This window comes from Mytilus galloprovincialis, chromosome 3, assembly GCF_965363235.1.
Source record: "Mytilus galloprovincialis chromosome 3, xbMytGall1.hap1.1, whole genome shotgun sequence".
Lineage (NCBI taxonomy): Eukaryota > Metazoa > Mollusca > Bivalvia > Mytilida > Mytilidae > Mytilus > Mytilus galloprovincialis.
The window spans coordinates 93,898,005-93,923,026 of record NC_134840.1 but is presented as its reverse complement, the minus strand read 5'-3'; the positions used below and the strand labels follow the sequence as shown (position 1 = coordinate 93,923,026).

General features: G+C 31.7%; 2 protein-coding genes across 3 annotated transcripts in view; one reads left to right on the top strand and one right to left on the bottom strand.

The window, feature by feature from the left end:
* Window positions 1–1,214: 1,214 nt before the first annotated feature.
* Window positions 1,215–6,583, bottom strand: LOC143066643 (uncharacterized). Its single transcript, XM_076239500.1, has 2 exons — window positions 6,486–6,583; window positions 1,215–2,747 (listed from the first exon to the last, which is right to left on the bottom strand). The coding sequence occupies exons 1-2, from the start codon at window positions 6,514–6,516 to the stop codon at window positions 1,702–1,704; spliced, it is 1,077 nt and encodes a 358-aa protein (XP_076095615.1). The 5' UTR covers window positions 6,517–6,583; the 3' UTR covers window positions 1,215–1,701.
* A 5,289-nt stretch (window positions 6,584–11,872) lies between these two features.
* The window catches only part of LOC143069416 (serine/threonine-protein kinase Nek9-like), a 109,389-nt gene continuing 96,239 nt past the window's right edge, over window positions 11,873–25,022 (top strand). For both annotated transcript variants that reach the window (XM_076244033.1, XM_076244034.1), the window contains exons 1-9: window positions 11,873–12,021; window positions 14,710–14,887; window positions 15,474–15,526; window positions 15,911–15,981; window positions 17,669–17,774; window positions 19,200–19,249; window positions 20,097–20,178; window positions 22,214–22,383; window positions 23,834–23,948. In XM_076244033.1, coding sequence (XP_076100148.1) covers window positions 11,890–12,021; window positions 14,710–14,887; window positions 15,474–15,526; window positions 15,911–15,981; window positions 17,669–17,774; window positions 19,200–19,249; window positions 20,097–20,178; window positions 22,214–22,383; window positions 23,834–23,948 — 957 coding nt within the window. In that variant the 5' untranslated portion in view covers window positions 11,873–11,889. The remainder of the gene's footprint in view (window positions 12,022–14,709; window positions 14,888–15,473; window positions 15,527–15,910; window positions 15,982–17,668; window positions 17,775–19,199; window positions 19,250–20,096; window positions 20,179–22,213; window positions 22,384–23,833; window positions 23,949–25,022) is intronic.

Sequence of the window (25,022 nt, the reverse complement as noted above, 5' to 3'; positions counted from 1 at the left end):
TTGAACAAGAATTTACTCACAATCTTGACCAAAAAAAGTTAAATTGGTGAGTTTATTTACAACCACTGGGTGGATGCCACTGTTGGTGGAGATTTATTTCCCCGAGGGTATCACAAGCCCAGTAGTCAGTACTTTTTTTTTTGGCTGACATGAATTGTCATTGATATGGTTATATTTATAAATTTACTGTTTACAAATTTTTGAATTATTTGAAATACTAAGGTTTTTCTACCTCAGGCATAGATTACCTTAGCTTTATTTGGCAAAACTTTTAGGAATTTTGGTCCTCAATGCTCTTCATCTTCTTGTTTTATTTGGCCTTTTTAACTTTTTTTCAATTAGAGCGTCACTGATGAGTCTTTTGTAGACGAAACGCGCGTCTGGCGTATATACTAAATTTTGTCCTGGTATCTATGATGAGTTTATTTACAACCACTGGGTCGATGCCACTGCTGGTGGAGATTTATTTCCCCGAGGGTATCATGGTGTGCTGACATGAATTGTCATTGATATGGTTATATTTATAAATTTACTGTTTACAATTTTTTGAATATTTTGAAATACTAAGGCTTTTCTACCTCAGGCATAAATAACCTTAGCTGTATTTGGCAAAACTTTTAGGAATTTTGGTCCTCAATGCTCTTCAACTTCGTAATTTATTTGGCCTTGTTAATACTTTTTTGGATTCGAGGGTCACTGATGAGTCATTTGTAGACGAAACGCGCGTCTGGCGTATATACTAAATTTTGTCCTGGTATCTATGATGAGTTTATTGCCTACAAGGCACTTTTAAAATATGTTCCAAAAACAACTCCTATTGAAACCTTAACATATTTTTGGCATGTGATGTTTCACTATATACAAAGCAAAACACTGCATGTCTTAAACAAAAACATATGACACAAGATATAGCTTGTGATATTTTTCAATATAAAAATACACAATTTATCTTAATGATAACAATCATGACTAGTCAAATGATAGATGTCTTTATGGTGTAGTGACAGATCATTCAAATCATTTCATTTTTTAAATCCTTCAGTATCATTTCTATGTATAGTTCTTAAAAAGAACAAAAGCATTTCGGAATATTGAATGAAGCCATTTCTTTTCCATTGACACTACAAACATAAAGAAGAGACTTTTTGACATCAAAGTAGATACACTTCGCACAATCCATTTCCACAACTCTTTTGAAATGTTCCCCATCACTAGAAATAAGAATTACACAGTTGGAATCTTGACATGCTACCAATAAATTGCCTTCAGCATCAAAACACATGTTACGTGGACCGAGTACTGACGGATGCGAAAATTGCCACTGTTTTCTCCCATTAGTAGAACTATAGCAATGAACACTATGGTTTTCAAACTCTGTACGAAAATGTCTCCCTTTTCTTTTTGAAACATAAACAAGATTCTTTTGCTTCATTGGAGTAGCTTTTTTAATATTTCCAGATAAATTAAGAAACAAAATTTCAACACTTCTTATGGCAGCTATGAATAAATCATCTTCATACTGTAAACCCCAGCACCCTACACCTATCTGGATTTCATTTAATTCTGAGAATGTATGCAGGGAGTAAAGTTTTATGTTTCTTTTTGCTGGAAATGAAACTGCAAATGTATCTGTATCAACAACGGTTAATCCAAATGGTTTACTTAGAAAATGTATTTTTTTTCTTTACTGACCCACTGATATCAAATATGAGCATGCAGTTGTTGACCCTCATAATCTGAAACCAGTATATCACCCCCTGGAAATCCAACTAAACAAGAAATGTTTGCATGATCCATAAAAGCTGATTTGTCAAATTTAGTCATTGTTTTTTTGACAACTGATGTTTCTGCTTCATTATCTTTTACACTTTGGCATGTTAAACTACCTTCTACATCCTTCATAATAACCTTAGAATTGTCTCTATCTATAGTCACATCTATTAAATCAGACACAATTTGTTTTAAATTGTCACTCATTTTTGCTTTTATTTTCATCTCTTGCATAGATGGCTCTTTAATAATTTCACTAAGAGCTTTCCCTTCTTCTTCTATGAATTTTTCTATTTGTTTGGTTCCATGAAACAGTTGTGAATCTGCACCAATTTGTCTCAGCTGTGATATATTATTTTTATAGTCTATTATCATCTGTCGCTTTTTCTTGAGTTTTGCTACACCTGCTTCTATTTCTGCATATGCAGTCACATGCAACCCTTGACATTTAGACTGCAGTTTGATTTCGAGATCTTGCAATTCTAATTTCAGAACTGTAAACAAGTCAAATTTTGTTTTACCATGATCAGAAATTTCTTTCAAGTTGACTTGGCGATTTTCAATTAACGAGTCAATATTTTTCAATAGAGTTGCAATGTCATTATCAAGATAGGTTAGCTTATCTGATCTCTCCAAATCACTTACAAAGCTATGGAACAGTGTGATGCCTATGCAATTTGGGTGGCTTAGTGAAGCACATTTGGTACAACAAGGTTCTTCATGGCATGGGCAATAAAGTTCTAATGGCTTATCATGAATAGAACAATCTGTTTTGAAAGATGGAATGAATTGCTCAAGAGCCTTCACGCTTTCAAGGGGAACAACTGAATGATTTCTAGATGACTTTATTGCTCTGTGATGGTCGTAACATTCTGCACACAGACCTTCTTCACAGGACATACACCAGTATAGTGACTTGTTATTTTTCTTTCTCACATGACAGGGTCCACACTTTGTACCTGATAGTTTTAAAGAACCTATAAAATAAAATTGATATTAACGTTTATAAGAAGGTTAAAGACAATTTGCAAGAATGGAAATTAGCTAAATATCATGTCTGTAATATAAAAATGACCATTCAAATTGGTCAACATGATCAACAAAATAAACTTCTAATAAACTTCTAAAAAAATGAATTCAACTAAATAAAACATGAAAATAATCACCAAAGTGAAAATGCAGGTGATGAACTTTTCCAAAATCTCTAAAGCATGACGTCATGACATGTAACCTAGATTTGTGAATTCTACAGAGTATAGATTTCAAGCAACAATAAGTACATTTCCCTGTTGAATATATCATATTTTCATGTTAAACTAAATAGATTGTAATTAGTGTTCAAATTTATTTTTAAACATCCTACTATTTCATCTTTGGATCTAAAAATGATTTTGACGATTAAAAGTTTCTTTCATTTTAAAAATAAAAAAAAACAGATATGGTTCTTTATACCTTGATTAGAGTACAATGCCATCTAAAATTGTTATTATTTATCTTCCATGCAATTACATTGCACCCAAAAATAGAGTGAATCATGAAACCTTGTGAAGGGAAATTAAAGCAATTTGATCTATTTCGTCATGAATTGATTGATTATTAGTGTCCAGTGACAGATATTTCATGCATGTAAACTATTCACTAGACTACCTATGGGTACATACCAGGGGCAGATCCATCCATTTTCAAAAGGGGTTCCAATCCAAGATAGAGGGGGAGGGGGTCCAACTGTATGTCCTCATTTAAAAGCATTGATCATCCCCAAGAGAGCGTTCTCCACCACCCCATTTTTGGATCTGCCACTGCAAACATTTATATCTATATTTATGTTTATATCGATTAATTAGATGGTGTCATGACTACAATACACCAAAACAAAGCTACACATCATCCAGTCCATGCCCTGTAACTTGTTTATTTTTGACTTTTTATAATATGGATAAATGTAGTTCATGGTTATAAATCAGATATAATTTAATTCAAATCGATGAACATGAATTTAATACAGGACACCACAGAAAACCACAGAACACTCAAAATATACCACAGAACTACACAAATTACAATAAAACTACTGAAAATACCAATGAACATTAAAATTACTATAAAAACTGCAAATCTAATAATTCAGAATTATATTATTTTTTTTGTGTGCAATGACATAACGATTTACTGAGTGAAAAGTTTAAAATTTAGTATAACCAGATTTCAGAAAGTTTGAAATTCAGATATAAAAAAATATTTACATTCATTGTATCTTTCGAGCTAATCCAAAAATATGAGAGGTATAACAACTGCTGCATATTATCTATTTCATTTCATTGGCTGGCAGTGGCCTCAAATGCAGTGACAGTTGCTCCATTTTGATAGAGTGGAAAAACAACTTTACTAACGTGACGATACCCAAATTGCACCTATTTTTACAGTTTTTTTTCACCTATGTTTTTTACGATCAAGACAAAAAATGTCCATTCTGTGCTTATTTTGTAGACATATCCTTCTTTATTATATGGGTACACCGATTTGATATTTAATCCATATTGAGTCGTTGAAAATGGGTTTGAATCCACCGCCAAACTATCCATGATTTCGTACCCAAATGAGTACCCAAATTGCATCATGCTTTAATTCACATCATCAAAAAATCGAACAAAAGATTTTTGTTTTATTTTTCCAAATATTTAGAACAATTTGACATTAGTACAAGCTCACTATTCATTTTTTTTTTAAATGGATGTTTATAAAATATTTTTTTTGTTCATTTTTATAAGACATGTAAGATGACTTTTTGTGAACGTCGCATGGCAGCGTTTTCGTACATTTTTCTTTTCCAGCGAAACTTCAAAGCTTCAGCTGTTGATATAAATTGTGAATGTTTTTTTTATATAATTAGTGTATATTTGAATATATTCACCTCTTTTGTAAGACATGTATAGTGTCAAATAATCCAAAAACAAATTATTTAGTCTCAAAGAAAACTTTTAAGAATTTCTCAGAGCTGTTTATGTTGAATAGGTGCAATTAGCTTCACTACAGATGAAAAATTGTCCCTTGTGACATATTTTTATAAAACATCCATGAAGTTATGTCCAAGTACAAGGGACAATTTTTCACTAAAGGAGACACTATTTTATAGTTTACAAATGTGATATTCTGTCCTGTGAACCAAATTTCACAGATCAACTGTGAAATTAATAAAGGCTTTTCATCCAGACAAATGTACAGTTCTCACTGCCTCAAACAAGAAAAATACAATTACACATGACTACATCCTTCACAGTATTACCCTAGAATTTGTCTCTTCCGCTAAGTATCTTGGTATAACACTGCATTCTGACTTAAAATGAACCCAGCATACAAACAACATCATTGGCAATGCAAATAAAAGTCTAGGCTTTCTAACAAGTAATCTAAAAACATCAATGAGTATGGTAAAGAGGGGGTGTTTGCACAAAAAAAACGTGAAATAAGACATAATTTCACGTTGAACGTGAATTAGTTTCTGTAATGAACGTTGCACGAAAAAATAAATACTTTTATGTGAACCTTTTGTGACTGAGTCACTGTCGGCTTGTATATATTAACTCTTTGATTTACTTGATATTCCCGATTTAGTATACACATTTATGATATAATTGGTTTACGGCTTAAAAAAGTATTTCTTGACGATCCCTGCCAAGTGTTTGAATTTTATTTGAAAAATACTGTGCATGCAAAATAAGACTTTGAAAATCACGATGCACGTAAAATTAAATAACCAGAACACGTTGAACGAGGCACCCGTCTTGCATGACTGAACGTCAAATAAAAAATTAAAAACACGTTGAACGTGAAATAAAAAATGGTGATCACGTTGCACGAAAATAACCCTTTACCACCCTCATCAATCACATTTTTAACATTAAGTCTCAGGCATACCTAGCACTAGTCCGAACAAAACTAGAATATGCTTGTTCGGTTTGGAACCCTCATACCGCTGAACAATGCAATAAACTTGAGATGGTTCAACGTCGGGCAGCTAGGTATGCCTGCAATCATTATCACAACACCAGTAGCGTTACAGACATGCTCAATACTTTAAATTGGCCTACCTTACAACAACGCAGACTTAAGACTAGACTTATAATGTTCTATAAAATTGTTCACCATATTGTCGCCGTACCATCAGATTTACTCATACCAACAGACAATAGAACCCGACAATTTCATCCACAAACTTACAGACACCTACTTACAAATTTTTACATTTAAAGACTGTTACAAATATTCATTTTTTCTGTTTACTATTACACAATGGAAGAATGTACTACCTCCAAAGGTAGTACTTTCTCTGACCTTAAATGTTTTTTAGAGAACAGTTGACACCTACTGTTCTCTACAATATAGAACAGTAAACCTAGTAGTTATGTAAATAGTTTTAACCACATGTCATGTTAGTATTTGTTTATCTTTGGCACTGGTATTCTTTTGTAAATATTTATTTATTATTATCCTACACATGCGCAGCAGTTAGTAATCATCAAAAGTCTGATGAATAATTGGATACCCATAAGAAGAAGAAGGAGTTCAAGAAGACACAGTTTCATGGGACACTTTTTTTGGCTTACATAATTTGGGTACTCGATCGGTGCAATTTGGGTACCGTGACGTCTATATATAATTTTTTATATATAGCTTTTGCAAACAATGTTTGCATAATTCTGACTAGAATTCCTAACCTGAAACTGGCTTTATTTCTGCCCAAGCCATAATTATATAATTGGATTTAAGTTTGTCGACTCAAATCTCAGACTCAGTGGGCAGGTTGCAAAGGGACAAGAAACGAATGGGGACAGTAACTAATTCTTTTGTAACGGGTCGATTTGTATAACATCATAAGAATATAATATTAATGATCATTAATGCTCCGCAAACCGTGACTTATTATAAGATTAATCCACAAATGGAAGTTTTTAACGACCTTGACTGCTATAACACTTAAGTCTTTAATAGATAACTTCTACTACTAAGTATCCACCGTCATCAGGTTATCAAGTTCTGTCACTTTTAAAAGAGAAACTTTCTCTGACTAAACTTGGGGTAGATCATATTAGAGACCTAATATAATAGATCACAATACAATATGTCTCTGATCATATTAACCGGGAACTAAAAACTAGAAAGCACTGGTAATTTTCGTTCGGCATAGTAATTCTTCAGTGCAATTGGGTCCACAAAATTTATACAATATCAATAAAGATCAATAAAGATTCATATGTCTTATCTTAGGGGATGGCCATTTGAGACACCGGGAACTGAAAACTAATGCACCGGATTGCATTGTTTCTTCTTTTTCATCTGCCGCCGATTAACCTCTTATCTCTAAGTTTGTCCTTTCTTGGCCGGACAAAGTTATGCATCGTCTCCTATGTACCAGGACAGGTTATTCAATTTCAAAATTATCCTTCCACCAACTAATCTAACCCAGAGTTAGTTGTTCTTTTGAATGTCGCCCTCTGTAATTTGTTATTACTTTTAAAAAATTGTATTCTATCATTATATTATAGTTTTATTTTGCATCTGTGGTACCGTATGTTGTGAAGGATGAGCTTATCATTAGCAGTTATTCGCACACACTATACAAACCAGCCATCCATCTTTACCTAATAGAAAACTTGTATATAATAATCTGCCTCATTGAAATACAGTCGTAGTGATATATGAGGGCTTTGGTGGGGTTTGTATAATAGCAAGAGAACTTTAATTACGGACCCCAAAAAAATAGAAATAGAAAACTAGAGCCCGGCTGTGACACTCGCCAAGATGATATGTGCATCTTTAACCAGGGACACTCTCCAACATCGTGCATGGACAAAAATATAATCAGAACAAAAGTCTTCTCAGTCTTGTTGATCATGTTGTATCGCTGGTATTCAGTTTTTTATCGTTCTGTTTACATACAGTTTCCGTCTACCTGCTACAATTGAGTATATGTTGTCAAAGGATGATGTTCAAGATATAGACTAGAATCAGTGACCTTAAGATTGTGATGTTTTATATGATCAGACCAAAATACTACACATTTCACATCGTAGAAATATGTGTGATAATACTACACTTATTGGCAACCTCCTTTAAAATTCATGTAACTATGACCCCTTTCATAAACATTATTGTATTTTAACGTGAAATATGGTAAACGTTTCCATAATTTTAATTGTGTTTTGCCTGAGACTACTATAACACATTGTGTTATAGTAGTCTCAGGTTTTGCATAAAATCAACCTTGGCCGCCATCCACGATCCATATGTTGATGAATTCTATATCAAGATTGCGGAATGATCAATCGTATGGTTACAAAATATTTGGGATGGCACGTGGCGGCCAAGGTTTTCCTAAAGCTTTTAGATCTGAAAATTGCACAGAAACATCATATTTTGACAAATGTTCAAAATGGGCTTAATTTCAGGAATATTATGTACTTTTATGAAAATATAAAAAAGAAGATGTGGTATGATTGCCAATGAGACAACTCTCCACAAGAGACCAAAATGACACAGATTTAACAACTATAGGTCACCGTATGGCCTTCAACAATGCGCAAAGCCCATACCGCATAGTCAGCTATAAAAGGCCCCGAAATGACAATGTAAAACAGTTAAAACAAGAAAACTAACGGCCTTATTTATGTAAAATAAAATGAACGAAAAACAAATATTTAACGCATAAACAAACGACAACCACTGAATTACAGGCTCCTGACTCAGGACAGGCACATACATACATACATAATGTGGCGGGGTTAAACATGTTAGCGGGATCCCAACCCTCTCCCTAACCTGGGACAGTACAACATAAGAACGAACTATAAAAATCAGTTAAAAAAGGCTTAACTCTTCAGATGGACAAAAATACAAATGGACGTGGCCGGTTACTTATACATCCAAACAACAACAACAAAAAACCACTAGGAACAGATCTGAGAGTACTTGCAGTTAACTGACAGCTAGTTCAAAGCCACTTAAAACTAATAAAAAAATCCTGTATCTAAGACTTAATTATCAATCCGTACACATCCAACTTCCAAGGATTTAGTGTAAAGACGTCATTTATACAGTCAGAGAAAAACATGACCTTGTGCAATGCCAAGATACCGGTATCGACAGATTGTAGATCCATGAATGTGTATATGACTATATGTATATAACATACTAGTAATATTTAGTTTGCTTTTAATTTACTGATAACAAAATCAATATTTATACCAATAAAAACAATATTCATTGATCTTATTACAGTGTTGATTGGTTACCTTTTAGAATAAGTTTATTTAAAGAAGCGATAAGTTTACCAGGATCATTTCTAAATTTCCGGGCACGGTTAACAACATTTTCGTAAAAATGAGGATGTGCTTTCCCGTTTGCCTTGAAATAAGTTTTCTACATGTACAACCAAACTTTAAAACCAAATCTTTATATCTATTGAAAAATTTAGTAAAAGTTTTTAAGTAATTTATGGTAACGATATCCCTGGTTTAAAATGATTTACCAGTAATACATAGATTACGTTCGTTAAAATCGAAAACTTCACAACAGACACTGACATAGAGAACGAGCTGTGAAAGATAAACACCGTAAGATGGTGCCAAAGGAACATCGATCATCATCTAAAAATGGAAAATTAACAATAGGGAACGAAAAATCGTGTGGAGTTTCCAGTTTAAATCTGAAATATCTAAATTTCGGAAAGTACAGTTATTACCGTTTAAATTTGATTTATTTAAAGTAGGTTCCTTGGGGTAAATTGCAGCAATATGTTGAGAAAATTCTGGATTATTTAACGCAAAATTTCATCAAGATAACGGTATGTGTTGTTGAATCATCAATTAAATGCAATTTCGACGGGTCTTTACTGAGTTAAGGATGTTTGCTCCTCCATTTTTAGATTTTTTGCCAGATTTTCGGAATCCTCTGGTTTTATCCATGTATTGTCAGTAAAAAAATTTGCCCACTAACCCCTACTTTTCTTTTCATAATTTTATTACATAAAGTTTAAAAAGCCATATTTCAAAATTTTATAAAATTCTTGTTATTTTTTCATAGTTTTTGAAACAAATAAGGTGCCAATGTTAAAGATATGAAAAATCTAGAGAGAATTATTTCCCGCCAAATTATCAATGGCTTATATCTCGAAAATGAGCACACGGACCCTCCATTTTTTTCTACTTTTTGAGTTTCTTTATTAATAAACTATCAATTCATAATAGTCTTTTAAAAAGCTTGTTACTTTTTAACAGAGTGGCGAACATCCTTAAGTCATAAACTGTGATTCGTAACAGTACAAAAACAAGTCTACTGAAAAGAACTGATTTTTTTTAGCATTAAGGGTTTTGAAATACACTTATGAACCAAGTCATGACCATTTTGGTGTTTTATGATAAAGTTTATATTTTAGGCCATATTGTGCCATAAGTACTGAGTCACGGAACCTTGTTCTTTTGTTGGAAAGTTTACCTTAGCTCATTTACTAGACGTTGAATTAAGATGCAACCGAGACATATATACAAATGACTCAATTGGATGAATAAAACAGAATACACATCCCATGTTATTTAAATAGAATGTAAACTATTAATTGATAGAATTTTAAAATTAAATTACATGACTTGCTTTACTTGACTTAATCCACTTCGTCCCATGGAGAACAAAGGGCGTCCACAGTGGCTTTCCATCTCTTTCTGTCCTTGTCTAGTTAATTTCTCTGCATCTCCCCACGATTTTCCCAATTTTCTGTAGATCAGATGTTAGATCTCTGCGCTCGGTGGTTTTTGGTCGCCCTCTTTTGCCCTGGGGAGTCCAATCTAACGCCTGTCTAGTTACTTTTGTGTTGTTTTTGCGTAACGTGTGTCCAATCAATTTCCATCTGCATGCATGTTGTAATCGTTCTTTCTATTGGTTTTGTCTTGTGCTTTTCTATAATTCTTTGTTACTTATGGTATTTTGCCACTTGATTCCAATAATGTTTCTTAAACACCTGTTCATGGAAACTTGTGTTGTTTGTTTGTAGACGTCGCTATTAGTCTCAAAGTTTCTGACCAATAGAGAAGTATAGATTTTGCATTTGAGTTGTAGATCCTGATTTTTGTGTTTGTTCTGAGTGCTTTACGCCTCCAGACTGTTTAAGGATAGCAAAGGCTTGTTGTGCTTTTCTTTTTCTTGGTTGGATGTATTCATATGTCCCTCCTGATGTACTGATGATACTTCTATGATATGTAAATTCTCAGACATCTTCACTTTCAGCAGCTCTCACTTTGGTTTTGTTAAGGTTTATGACCCCTTCTGTAGCCATTAAATTACGAAATTTTCAAACTGCAATTGTATCAAAACAGCAGAGAAAATGAATAATACAGATGGGCCATTTTGTACATATACCAAGGGGAAACTTCATGCTAAGCATTAATATTTATTGTTTCATTGCATTTGATAGAAAAAGGGGATTTTGTGGCAAATAAAACCAGATTTTTATAGAAAATCCACAGACTTTAAAACAAACCGAGATTAAAGTTTTAAAATTTTAAACATAGATTACTCACTTATTTTTCTATGGTGTGCTAGCGTTTATTGTATACAAAAAATTTTAAACAAACTATAAAATCCAAAAAACCTCGTGCTGAGTCACTAAAGTCGAGTACACCCTAGAAGGTGTACTTGAATTGGTTTATATTTATATTTGTTTTTACCAATTTCAAATATATAAACTTATTTTAAGGAAATCATTGCTAGTACTGCATCAAATAATCATGTACCGAATTGCCAAATATGAGAGAACGTTATATCATCCAGATATATAGATGGTTTTATAATGTACAATGTCTCTAAGGCTATTTGTTGCTTATATTATCATGATAATTGTTAAATGTAAATGCCCCCTGTAAGACCCTGATTGGAATAATGAAATAGCTGATATGATTTGATTGTATTGTGACTATTATTTCCCAGATTCGTATGATATTTAGACATCAGTATGATATTCGGTAATCGACATTTTGCCACTTATTTTAGACCTTCCCTGTGTTTTGTGATAGTGTGTTGTTTTGTGGTAAAAAATAACCTAATCGGATAGTCTCCCTTAGATTGTTTACAATGGCGACCGATGGCCAAGAAGTCGATTCTGAAATAAGAAATCAAGACGGTGCATTAGAAGCTTCATATATCTATGTGAAAGTTCTTGGACGTGGTGCTTTTGGAGAAGCAAATTTGTACAGAAAAACAGAAGTATATTGCATGCATTGTTTAATCATGTTAATGAAAAGTTATCATAGTTGCATGTATTAGTCGAGGGGTTTTCAACACAGGCACTTGTTTCTGTCAATGTGGGGTTTACTATCCATACCAGTACAAAAAAAAAACACAAGGTAGTGTTTTTTTTTGTACTGGTACGGATAGTAAACCCCACATTGACAGAAACAAGTGCCTGTGGTTTTCAAACTGGTGTTTATGATTTATGTTGACAACCACCCCACATCTCTTTAGAACTGCACAATGACACCTCCCCTGTATAAAAAATACTATAAAGCATCACAGCATACAATTAGATTGATTCTGACTCTGAGTCTAAAGGAAAGCTAGTTTCTTTCCACACCTGTTCGTTGATTTTGACATATATATATATGTCGATCATGTCGATGTGATGTACATGTACTCCGATTTCTCATCTTCCATAGGATACATGTATGTCAGACATACTGTCACTGCCAGACCTTATAAATTATATTTATTCAACCTGAAAAAAAAGAATGGACGACACCATTTAAAAAAGCGGTAGGTCTTTTCACCACTGAACACCACCGGACACCCCAAAAGTTTATTATTTTGTCTTCTATCGTTATAAAAGTGACTTAAATATAATATTTATGTTATTAATTCAACAAATCAGAAGATTTAGAGTCCAAATATCTATATAAAACAGAAAGGGAGAGTCTAACACCCCACTTTTTGAACTCCGCAGACCCCCATGGACACCTCAAATATATTTTTTTCCATTTTTTTTCGACTATAAAATAGTTGTACCAATAATAAGAGAAGAGACAAATATCAAAATCTAACCGAAAACAGAGATCGAGGATACTTGAACTGATTAGTAATTATGAATATACATGATATAGGAGCACCTCTATTTGAATTTTATTATTTCAATAACACACACAATGTTATCCGAAAATTGATGAAACCGAAGACGTTTTTCCTTATATTCATTATCGATTTTAACATAAAAATCTAACAATTGATTAAATTATAGGTAATTTAATTTGTTTTATCTTTTTATTGTATAATATCACAGTTTTCTTAGTGGTCAGTGGTTTTTGGGGACTGTTCGGTGGTGTGCTGTGGTGTTCATTGGTGAAAAGATCCACCCTTAAAAAAGTATTGATGATGTTGTCCTATGTACATCTTTTCTAGAACTTTTACTTCTACCACTAAGTGACCACCGTCATTAGGTTGACTATTCTGTCACTGTTAAGTGTGCCCTTGCAAACTTAACAAGTCCAAAAAAAATTTAAACAAAAATGAAAAATTTTGTGCTGTATATAACATTTAAACATGGTGCATATAAAAAAATGGGACTTGAAATTTAATGTGCATGCAGTAGGCCCTTGAACGAGTCAACAGCTAGGCAGGTAAAGTGGATAGAAGGACTCTTTCCTGATGCTGGTCTTGCATGATGGTATTATTGACTATGTTTGGCAGTCTCATCCTAAATCGTATACACCTTATCGCTATTACAAGTTGACCTGAGAATCTATACCTCTTGAACTTTTGACGTCATACAAAAATCACTTTTCCGTTGTGGCGTCAGTTATTTTGTATCATGATGTCAAAATTTTACGGGAACCTGTGTGATGTCCACTAATATGTTCACTAACGGTGGACAAATAGTGATAAGGATTAAGGTCAACTTGTTCCAATTGATTTTGTTCATTATTAGTGGGGCTTTATAATTTGTTCCTTCTTTTTTATGTTTATGGCTCCAAATATATATTAAAGTTTTTGTATAGATCAGTGTACAGTCATGACAGTGAATGCAAAGTTGGCAAACGTAGTTCCACTAAAAAAAATTAGCTTTTTATATTTTATATAAAAATTACTTTGTTTTTTCAATTATTATTTTGATTTATGGTTGCATTTTAACAAACAATGTGTTGAAAAAAGCAGAACCTGTATGATATTTAGAGAGAATCTGTCTTTTGTATTAAAGATTACTTATTCATTTCACTTTTAACAAAATTTTGACTTCTTATTGTTCTAACAAAGCAGAATAATTTGATGATGGAATGCAAAATAATTGGAATTTGGAGCTTTTAAAATATTTAAGTTTCAAAATTTAATTTCATTAAGTTTAAAGATGTTGACAAAAAAAAAAATGGTTTAAGGATTCTACACCTCCAAGCATAGACTTTTTAATTTAAAAACAAATTTCTGTTATCTATTTTCATTTGAAGAAGCTTTTTGGTTTCCTGTAGACTTTTTTTTTGAAAAACATAGTACATTAAATTGAGAATGGAAATGGGGAATGTGTCAAAGAGACAACAACCCGACCAAATAAAAAACAACAGCAGAGGGTCACCAACAGGTCTTCAATGTAGCGAGAAATTCTCGCACCCGGAGGCATGTACATTTTTGAAGATAGTTTTATGTCTATTTGCAATTGACTTCAAAATCAAATTATATACATATGTGCATAACTCTTCAGAAGATAAAAGCAAACAGTGAAAATAAACTGGAAAGGGCTTTACTGGTCAGTTGGTACAACATGTACAAAAAAACTTGAATAAAAACCCAGAAAACAAGGTACAAACACCTCAGTGTCTCACTCACCTTAAACTCAAAAGAATTAGTATATGTAACACAATTGTTCTTACCATAGATGGTAAAGATTCTAATAATTAAAATTGTTTATTTTAGGATAAAAGTTTAGTGGTATGGAAGGAAGTTAATCTTGCCAGGCTGCATGAAAAAGAGAGAAGAGATGCACTTAGTGAAGTGGATATATTATCATTACTAAATCATGCCAACATCATTACATACTACAACCATTTCCTAGATGGGGAAACTTTACTTATAGAAATGGAATATGCCAATGGTTTGTATTTTATTTTCATTTTTTTTAAGACCTTGGCTATACATGTATTGACATATGATATCCATCACAATTTAAAATAACAACATCTTTTTTAAAAGATAAATGCTCTGAAATTTAGAAAAAGTAAAGACAACTTTGTATGTGCTAAAGTTTTAATTTTCAGCAAGATGGATATCTGATATCCAATAAAATATTCGGGTAGAAATATATTAATATTGTTTAAAAAAATTAAGAAAAGAAATCAAATTTTGAAATTCCAAAGTTTTTAATCAGAGCAATAAATCCCACATAAATGACAAGTTTGTCTTTACTTAGCTGAAGAGAAATTTTCCTAGCTTAGAATGTTTCATCATACTCTTATTCTCTTTTAGTTGTTAAATATTGTAATTCCATTATCAAACAGCTTTTTGCATTGGAGACTGACAGTTTTAATCTTAAGGCCTTTTAAAGAAACCCAGTTTAACCTAACTACTGCAGCTCTTGAAAGGCTTTTTGAATGACCAACTAAAAGAAAGCAAGATAGAAAATTGAAAAATAAATCTTTTGAAGTTTTGAATTTTCAAACCTGACATTTTTTACATTGCAGGAGGATCATTGTACCACAAAATTGCTGAGCAAACAGAACTGTTTTCTGAAGAGGTATATACAAATTCATATATAAAGGGAGATAACAATAGCAGGAGTCACAAAATGTACAAGAACAACAGGGCTAAACAACACCTAAAACCCAACTGCTTTGAAAAAAAAAAAAAAAAAAAATTTTTGACAAAGACAGACAACAGCAACAAACACATGGTCCAGATAGCCTGAATTGTCTCCCTTCACCTATTTAAACCAATGTTAACTGTCATAGAACTATAAAAGTACACAATTAAAAACCTGCACAATGCAGCAACAAATGGATGACCAATTACTTAAAAAGGAATAAAGAGGAAAATACAGCACACAATTTGTTAAGTAGGATTATTGTATTGCAAAGTTACTTAAAGAGGTAGACAACTCTGTTTTTTTGGTAATTTTCAGGTTATACGATGGTACTTGTTCCAGTTAGCGTCAGCTTTATCACATATACACGGCCATGCCATTATACACAGGTAAATTAAACTGCTGATTGATGCATTATGGTTAAGATGAAAAAAGGTCTTATAATTTACATTGGATATTGATTATTCAGGCTTCTCTTGATAAAGGATAGCAGAATCAATGTTAAAGTCATATGAAACTAGTGATTGGTGAAAAATAATGTTTTTCCAATTCTTGAACCAATGCATGTATAGATCATAAACTTAGTCTTCTGTGAACAGTTTTATCCTTTTTTATGTAAATATATCGTGTAATCCTCAATTTGTTTTTCTCTCTGTCTGTTATGATGTGAAATATGGCAGCTCATTTATTGTCGTGTTTTGAAGCTGTAGTTTACTGATTGTCACCTTATAGTAAACAATCAACAAAGAAACATGGATATTGAGCACATGTATAGCATGTACAATCAGATAATAGTTTATTTCAGCGACAGATCCATGCGTATTGTGAGCACCAGATTTTTGAGAGAAGAATCACACTTATGTCACTTGCATACAATAAATATGTCTGCGAATTGCTTCCTGGAAGCAAGCATTTAAAAAAAGGTTAACTTCTTCTAGATGTAGACAAATGAAAAAATTTTCTTCAGAAAAAAATATATGTGCAGAAGTTTAATAATGCAAACTATTAAAACATATGTATCATTTTTTTTAATTTGAGGTTTCATATGACTTTAACTACAAGTTATGACTAAAATTGAAAATAGAAATGGGGATTGTGTCAAATAGGCAACAACTAAAGTAACTGAAGTAATTTTGTTTTACACCTAAAATGTTGTATTAAATAACATTTATTTTTGGGCTGCTTAATGAGCAATGATTTGTTACATATTAATATTAATATAAAAAATCAACACAATATATGTCTTAAAATATCTTACAAAAGTAGATCAGATTTACATTTATAGAGTTGAATTTGATTTATGATTAAGAATTTTGTAAACAAATACAAAAATAGATTTGAAGAACAAAAGATCAAAATGAAAAGGTGATATGATCAAAAGAATATTTACCTGTATATATCAAAAAGACAACAACTAAACAACACATATAAATGCACAAAAGATACATAAACGTAAACAGATTGTCTTGAAATCAAATATAGAGAAACGTTGCTTTACTATTAATGTTTAGTTCTGAATAAGCCAAAGTTTTGACAAGAGGTGAATAACAAGCCATTTCTTCTTTTTTATATTTATAATTATAACAAACATAAATAAGAACTGACTTACAAATTTTTTTAAGAGATTTTTCATTCAAATCATATTGTAAAAATAAATTGTAGACCGAATAAGGTTGCACTGCCAGTTTTTGGTAGGGTTGGTGTTGCTTAGTCCTTAGTTTTCTACGTTGTGTCTTGTGTACTATTATTTGTCAGTTTGTCTTTTTACTTTTTAGCCATGGCTTTGTCAGTTTATTTACGATCTATGAGTTTGACTGTCCGTCTGGTATCTTTCGCCCCTCTAATTTACATTATGTTTTATTGGTTAGGGGATCAAACTAGAACAATGTGGTCCACTTTTATCAAAATGGAAATCTATTTGAATTATTACGTATGCTCAATTTGTCTGTGTGAGAAACTAAGCATGTGGACAGAAAAATGTCAATTGAAACAACTTTTCAATCCACATTGAAAAAACAACTGTATCATAATACTCATATTGATTTAAATGAATTTGATAATTCCTTTTTTTTGCAGAGATGTGAAGACATTAAATATATTTATGAGTAAATCTAGCTTGTTGAAACTTGGAGATTTTGGAATATCAAAAGTTTTAGAAACAGAATCCAAGATGGCTGACAGTGTAAGATAATATTTTTTTCTTTTCTTTTATTAATATTCTATATAGATGAAAAGGATTAGTCTAGAACATAGAGATGGAAAACTAGAACATATACCCTATTTTGGTATAATAATTGTTTAAGAGTTTCAATGCCAGATGGGTTTCAATTACAAAATGCAATCAGTTCAGATTAAATCTAGGCACATTACAATTTTGGGTGGATAAACTTACCTGAGTCAAATTTGTGTTCCAATTTTTATACGCCCGTCAAAATTTTGACGGGACGTATTATGGTATACAAATGTCCGGTGTCTGTCCGTCCGTCTGTCTGTCCGGCGTAAACATGTCGCACCGTAACTTGAGAACGACTAATCCAAATTTCATGAAACTTAACATAGTTGTTTCTTATGATGGTCAAATGATCTGTATACTTTTTGGTGAAAATAAGATTAAAACTTTTTGAGTTACGGCACTTTGTAACTAAAACAGGGGTGTGTTTTTTTCACATGTCGCATCATATCTCAAAAATGGTTCTTGATTATGGCTTAAAACTTTACACACTTCTTAGTTATATTAATCTTCATATCTGTATACTTTTTGGTGATGATTCAAAATTTTGTTTTTGAGTTATTGAGTATTTTGTAAAAAAGGGGGAGGGTTTATTTACATGTCGCACCATATCTCAAAAACGATTTATGATTATTGCTTAAAATTTTACACATGTCTTTGTTATATTAATCTAAAGATCTGTATACTTTTTGGTGATGATTCAAAATTTCATTTTTGAGTTATTGAGTATTTTGTAAAATAGGGGGAGGTTTTTTTAACATGTTGTGCCGTATCTCAAAAACAATTTATGATTATTGCTAAACACTTTACACACTTTTTTGTTATATTAATCTAAAGATCTGTATACTTTTTGGTGATGATTCAAAACTTTATTTTGGAGTTATTGAGTATTTTGTTAAACAGGGGAGGTTTTTTATACATGTCGCGCTGTATCTCAGAAATAATTTATGATTATTGCTTAAAACTTGACACACTTCTTTGTTATATAAATCTAAAGATCTGTATACTTTTTGGTTTTGATTCAAAATTTTATTTTAGTAATATTTAGTTTTTTGTATAAAAAAAACAGGGTTGGGGATTTCACATGTCCCACCATGTCTCAAAAACAATATATGGTTATTGCTGAAAACTTTCTCAGAAACTATTTATGATTATTGCATAAAACTTCCACACAAGACGTCGGGCGTATCATGCGCTCATGGCGCAGCTGTTTATTCAATTTGGAACCAATTCAATAGTGTTTGTGTTTTTTATGGCTTGATAGTCATACCAAGATTAAAATTTCAAAAGGAAATGGTAAAAAAAGTTTGAAAATTCAGTTTGTTGAAGAAAAAAATAGTTCTACTTAATTGGAACATGAATTAATCTATTTTTTAGGTTGTTGGGACACCATATTATATGTCACCAGAGATTATACAAGGCGAAAAGTAAGTACTATTGATAAATGGAAATTAATTTAAAGATTGACAGATAATTTTACTACCAAAGCTGACGTTTATTTAAACTAAACCATTATGTTGAAGAAGCAGACAACTCAATGTCCCAAAGAACAAAAAAGGAAAGGCAAAAGAAATCCAGATAACACTACAGAAAACTTAAGTTTCAACTAAAATGGTATAAGGAATAGCTTAAAATGTTTCAAAACAACAAATCTTTTGAAAAGACCTATAAATTGATAGTATATAATTAAGGGGAGTTAAAATCAGAAACATTATAGGTTGGTGTCCTTGTTATTAAAATATAATTGATTGAAAAATTGTCGAAAAATGATTCTCTCTAGATTTTTCATACATTTAACATTGACACTTTTTTTTTTTTACCGTTATGGATTGATGTTTGGTGTCAGATATATCAAGAACTTAAATTTCATTTAGAGTAAGAGCATATATATAAAACATAAGTACATGTATGATAAAGTAAAGTGAGCCGTAAAGAGCTCTCACAACTTTCTATATAGACCATCTGCATATGTACATACACACACTATACAAGCTAAACATAAACACATACAGCATAATAAAAAGCAGTGAAAAAAGAGCACAAATAATATCATAGAAAAACTTCATCCTTTCATCATTTGCTCTTAGCAAAACAGCTATTTTTTGTATTTTGTCAAGTGCATGTATTTCAACTCGTGGATTACCTTTGCCAATGAAATCCATGAAAAGTGATATCCCAGGAATATTGATGTATCAATAGAATATTTTTATCAATGACAAAAATACTGATGCTTGATTTATAAAAAGCCATGTATATTTCATTGTATTTTGATAGATATGACCATAAAACAGATATATGGGCCCTTGGCTGTGTATTATATGAACTTCTAACATTTAAGAGAGTCTTCCAAGCCACTGTAAGTACTAATGAATAAAAAAATACTTCAGAATTGTATTATATTAAACATCTTTATTTTACTACATGACAAATAATTCGACACAAATTTGAAACAATTTTTTCAACATACCACATAAAAAGTTATATTTACACACGTGCATGCACCTGTCATCAGCAGTACACATATTGATAATTCCAAATGAACAAAAGAAGATGTGAGGTAAACCAGGGCTTCCAAAACGGTCATATATTCCGGTCATTTGTATAATGTCCGGTAAAAGTCCGGCTGGGCAAAGCATGAAACGGTCATATACTTTTTAGTTTTCAAGGCTTTTTTGGTCATTTTTACGTAATTCAAGATCTTTTTGACCCAACCTTTTGCCTTTAACATCAACATATTTCCGGTCATAAATGTGACATGATGATTAATTACTATCAAAACAACACCTACTTCAATACTTTCTAATTTTAATCAAGGCTAATTAGTAGTTGGACAGCTGAAATCTACCTGTTCAGGTGACAGGTGAACTATGTTCAGTAACGGACATCGTATAAATTGATCGGTTTATTCACAATTATTTTCTTACATTTCAGCGGTTTGAATCTAATTGATTTAGTCCAAAACATTAAAATTATTAGAAATTAGTTATATCAACATGATTTGATGAAAAATTTTAAAAGTTTTTAAATAAAAAATCGTCAGAACAACGTCGTATGAACTAGAACACATGTGCGCATGTGCACAGGTGGGAAATTTAATAATGCATCCTACATTTCTTAAAAAATGCTAAAATTATCATTGATACCTGTATCTAACATTCAAATCAAGTATTTTGTTGAAGAAATAACGTGAAAAGAGCTTCTTCTCTCAGTCGTGCTCTGTAAACGTACACGGATTTTACGTATCCGTTTATGGTCCATGTTTTAAGGTCAAGTCAACATCCGGTTGAAAACGAAAGTAGTTTTTGACAATGTCAATTTGCACAAATAAAAAGTTTAAGGCAGATAGGAGCACGCTGATGTGCACACTTTGAATGATGCATTGCCAATTTAATAGTAACATCCGATGTTAATGTTAATGTAATGTCAAATCATTGGAATGGCCATCTGATTACCATAATTGCCTTTTGTGACTTAGTCTTAGGGATTAAAAATCGGGATGAGATATAAAATGTCCGGCTGGCTCAAATATTTTTTGGAAGCCCTGAGGTAAACATCAATGAGACAGAAAGACAGTGAAGAAAACACCAAAACGCTTCTTCAGGTCAACATACAGTTTATATCAAAAGACAGATTTATGCACAATATATCTTTATTTAGAAATAGCCTTGGGTCTAGTACAGAGATGAAGATATTTCACAGAGACTTTCAAAATTCCACATTGATAAGTTATGAAATTACAAAGAAATTCTGATTCCAACTTTTGTCAGGCAAATTGACCTTATCTGATTTTAGCTATCCATTTTATGTCCAGTTTTGGTCACACAGGTCAAAATGTTTCTATGTTTTCAACATCCCTGGTTTTCAAATGTTTGGGTTTAATTGTTCTAGTTGGATGTAATTCAAGAAAAGTGTTTCCAATACACAAAATTTAAAGTGTTATTTTCATTTCAAAGTTCTGCAATCACAACTCAAGTACTAAAAGGACATACAATTACCGGTAAAGACAACCATTTTATTAAGTTTTTTTTTACTTGAGACAGGCACATAAGAGTGTGTTAAATTGGTAGTTAATTCTTTAGAAATCAACTCTTCTGTACAAATATCAGTCAGTGGAATAAGAAAAGATATAAAAATGAACCTGCAATAAATCATAATATACTGTAAATTCAGAAATTATTGTGTGCATTTATTATTGGGATTTTGTCATTTTTCACTTGAATGCGATTTTGATTTTTACGATTTTAAGAAAATTCATGTTTAATTCAGTTAAAATATTACAAAATGCGAGTTTTAATTATTGCGTTTACAACTCAGTCACATTATTCGCAATAATAGAAACCACGCAATAATTTCTGAATTTACAGTAATCAATTATGTTTTTTCTATCACAGAATCAACTACGTCTAGCTTACGAGATAGTGAAAGGTGATTACGAAGACATTAACCCACAGTATTCTCAGGAAATCAAAGATCTAGTCAAATCTACTCTACAGAAAAAATCAAAAGACAGGCCATCGTCAGAAGAAATATTATCTAGTCCTATATTTACGAAAGAAAACAGGTATGAACCTGTCTATTGTGGACACCATATAGTTGTTGGTTACCAATCAAAATGATGCAATCTTTATGAAACAATGAAGTAGTTTTATTATACAATTGTGGCCCTTAGAAAAGGTGAATATCAAAAATTGTCAACACAAGAAGGTTATTTAACTGAAGTGAAACAACTTTTAAGGGTTGACAATTTGAATCTTCATCACTTCTTAAGGGCCAAAATTGTTTTATTAGATCAAACTAACAGTGGAAAGTCCATTTGAACCATTGATATAATTACAAACACAAGTTTAAGCTTGAAAATATATTTGTTTTACAATTTCTCGTATGTACAACAAAGGTAGATTCCCTGTTGTAAAATTTGGATGGGCCCTGAAAAGGACCGCTCATAAGAGATATCCTCGACACTAAATGCATGTACAAAGCCTTTTTTCTCTTCACTTCATGGGCTTTCTGTAAAGTGAATGTTGCCATTTTGTTAACTTACGTCTGTGACGTCATTTTCATGATAGATAATTCTTGTAAACATTAAGAAACCAAAAGTGGTTATTTGCTGGTGAATATTAGGGTTATTAACCGCTTGTGTAAAATTTTAGGGTTATCAGTTCTTCCTTTCAATTAAATGAAAATTAACTGAATTATTTAACGTCAAGTGATAACATATCACCCAATAGAATAGTATATGTATATGATATATATAAGGTATAATAATATTAAGTGTTTTAACAGAACAATCAAAAACTTTACCTTTTAAGGAGGCTCGCGGGTATAAGATTTTCATTACAAATTTTATTTATTACCTTAAGTAGCTGTTACTTTATCATATGGTACAAAAATCATTCCCAAAAACCAATTCGTGTTGGCCCCAGGTGACTTTTAAAATGTAGATATCATTGTAAAAGCTCCAAATTATCTCCCTTTGGTGCAAAAATGCCATTTTCTGGCATTAAAATTGAAATATCTTTTTTAACTCATCGGTGACCTATATTTTTTATTGTTGTTTTCAAATAAGCTGTACATAAACTAAATAATAGTAAAATTTAAGCGATTTCTGTAATTTAGTTCTTTTTTTTATTTCGATATAACCGCTATTTCTCCTATTAGTTCAACAGATAAAAAGGACATTAACAAAAATGTATGCTTCTTTCGAAGGCAGATTGTGAGCATAAATGAACAGTGACCCCATTTTTTTATTTCAATTTTCTATTAAGTATAAGATAAAGTTCATTTATAGAAAAATATAGAGAAATCCTATATTAAATTAAAAAAATTGATTTCGACCAGTAGGCCCCCTTAAGCTCTTAGTCTGTTCCCATCAAATGTCTTTAGACCAACAAAGTATTATAAATATACCATGCCTTTTTAGGTATCACAGAAATAATGAAATATTATCTGTTTTTTAATGAAATAATCTATGTAACAGTTAAAGATTGTAGTCTTAAAATATATTATTTTAGTAACGAAGAAATGAAGAGGAAAGTTTGGGAATTAAACACGCAATCCAGACGACTAAGATTACAGTCAGTAGCTTCAACAGAGACTGTACCAATCATCAAATCAAAATCTAGTGAGGTAGGTATTGTAAAAAGATGAACAATATCTTTATCTGTACCAATTTAATCATAATATAGGTTTATAATATATAAACATATAAACTTTTGCATGATCTCTAATTTTTGTTAAGCCTTAGACTTTTGTTGAAAAAGCGAGACATAGCAATCCTACATTCTGTCGTTGGCGGCGTCAACAAATATTCACTCTGTTGTTAAAGTTTTTAAGATTTTAATAACCTTCTTAAACTATCCTGGATTTGTATCAAACTTGGACAGAAGCTTTATAAGATCATAATATAGTATCCAGAAGTAAATTTTATAATCAATCAAATGTTGTCCGTGCATTAACTCATGAACCGTTCAACCAAAGCTTTTAAACTTTTAATATTGTTGTTACTGACAACTAAATGAAGGTCAAGTTCAATAATGGCGATTTTGACTTTTACCGTTCAGGAGTTATGGTTCTTGAAAGATTGAAAAATGGAGTTTCCAGTCGTGTCCGTGCATTTGCGCATAAACTGTTCTACCAAAGCTTACCAAATTTTAATATGTTGTTCCCGATGACAAAATGGAGGTCAAGTTCAATAATGACGATTTTGACTTTTACCGTTTTTCCTGGTTCTTGAAAGATCGTAAAATGGCGTTTCCATTCACGTTGTTGCATTTACTAATGAACCATTCAATCTAAGCTTTTCAAATTTTAATATGTTGAAAATGACTACAAAATGGAGGTCAAATTTGATATTGACGATTTTCACTTTCAGCATTCATCAGTTATGGTTCTTGTGATATTGCCAGGACACAAATAAATGTTAATAAATCCGGTTTGCTGTCATTGTGACAGCCTCTTGTATTACTTTTTAAAACTATCCTGGATTTCTACCAAACTTGGACAGAAGCTTCCGATAAATTTTGTAAAAAGAAAATCCATTGCTTCCGTATTTTATTTATAAATGGACTTAGTTTTCCTACGAGGAAACATATCATTCACTCTGTGGTTAAATTTTTTTTAATTTTGATAACTTTCTTAAACTATCCTGGATTTGTACAAAACTTGGACAGTTGAAGTTTGTAAAATATTTATTACATTCAT

Bases quoted from the DNA above. Each gene is read 5' to 3' on its own strand.
- LOC143066643 (XM_076239500.1), bottom strand. From the start codon at position 6,516: ATGGCTTGGGCAGAAATAAAGCCAGTTTCAG. The intron at 2,748-6,485 runs GTTAGGAATTCT...TTTATTTTATAG, and splicing joins AGAAATAAAGCCAGTTTCAG to GTTCTTTAAAACTATCAGGT.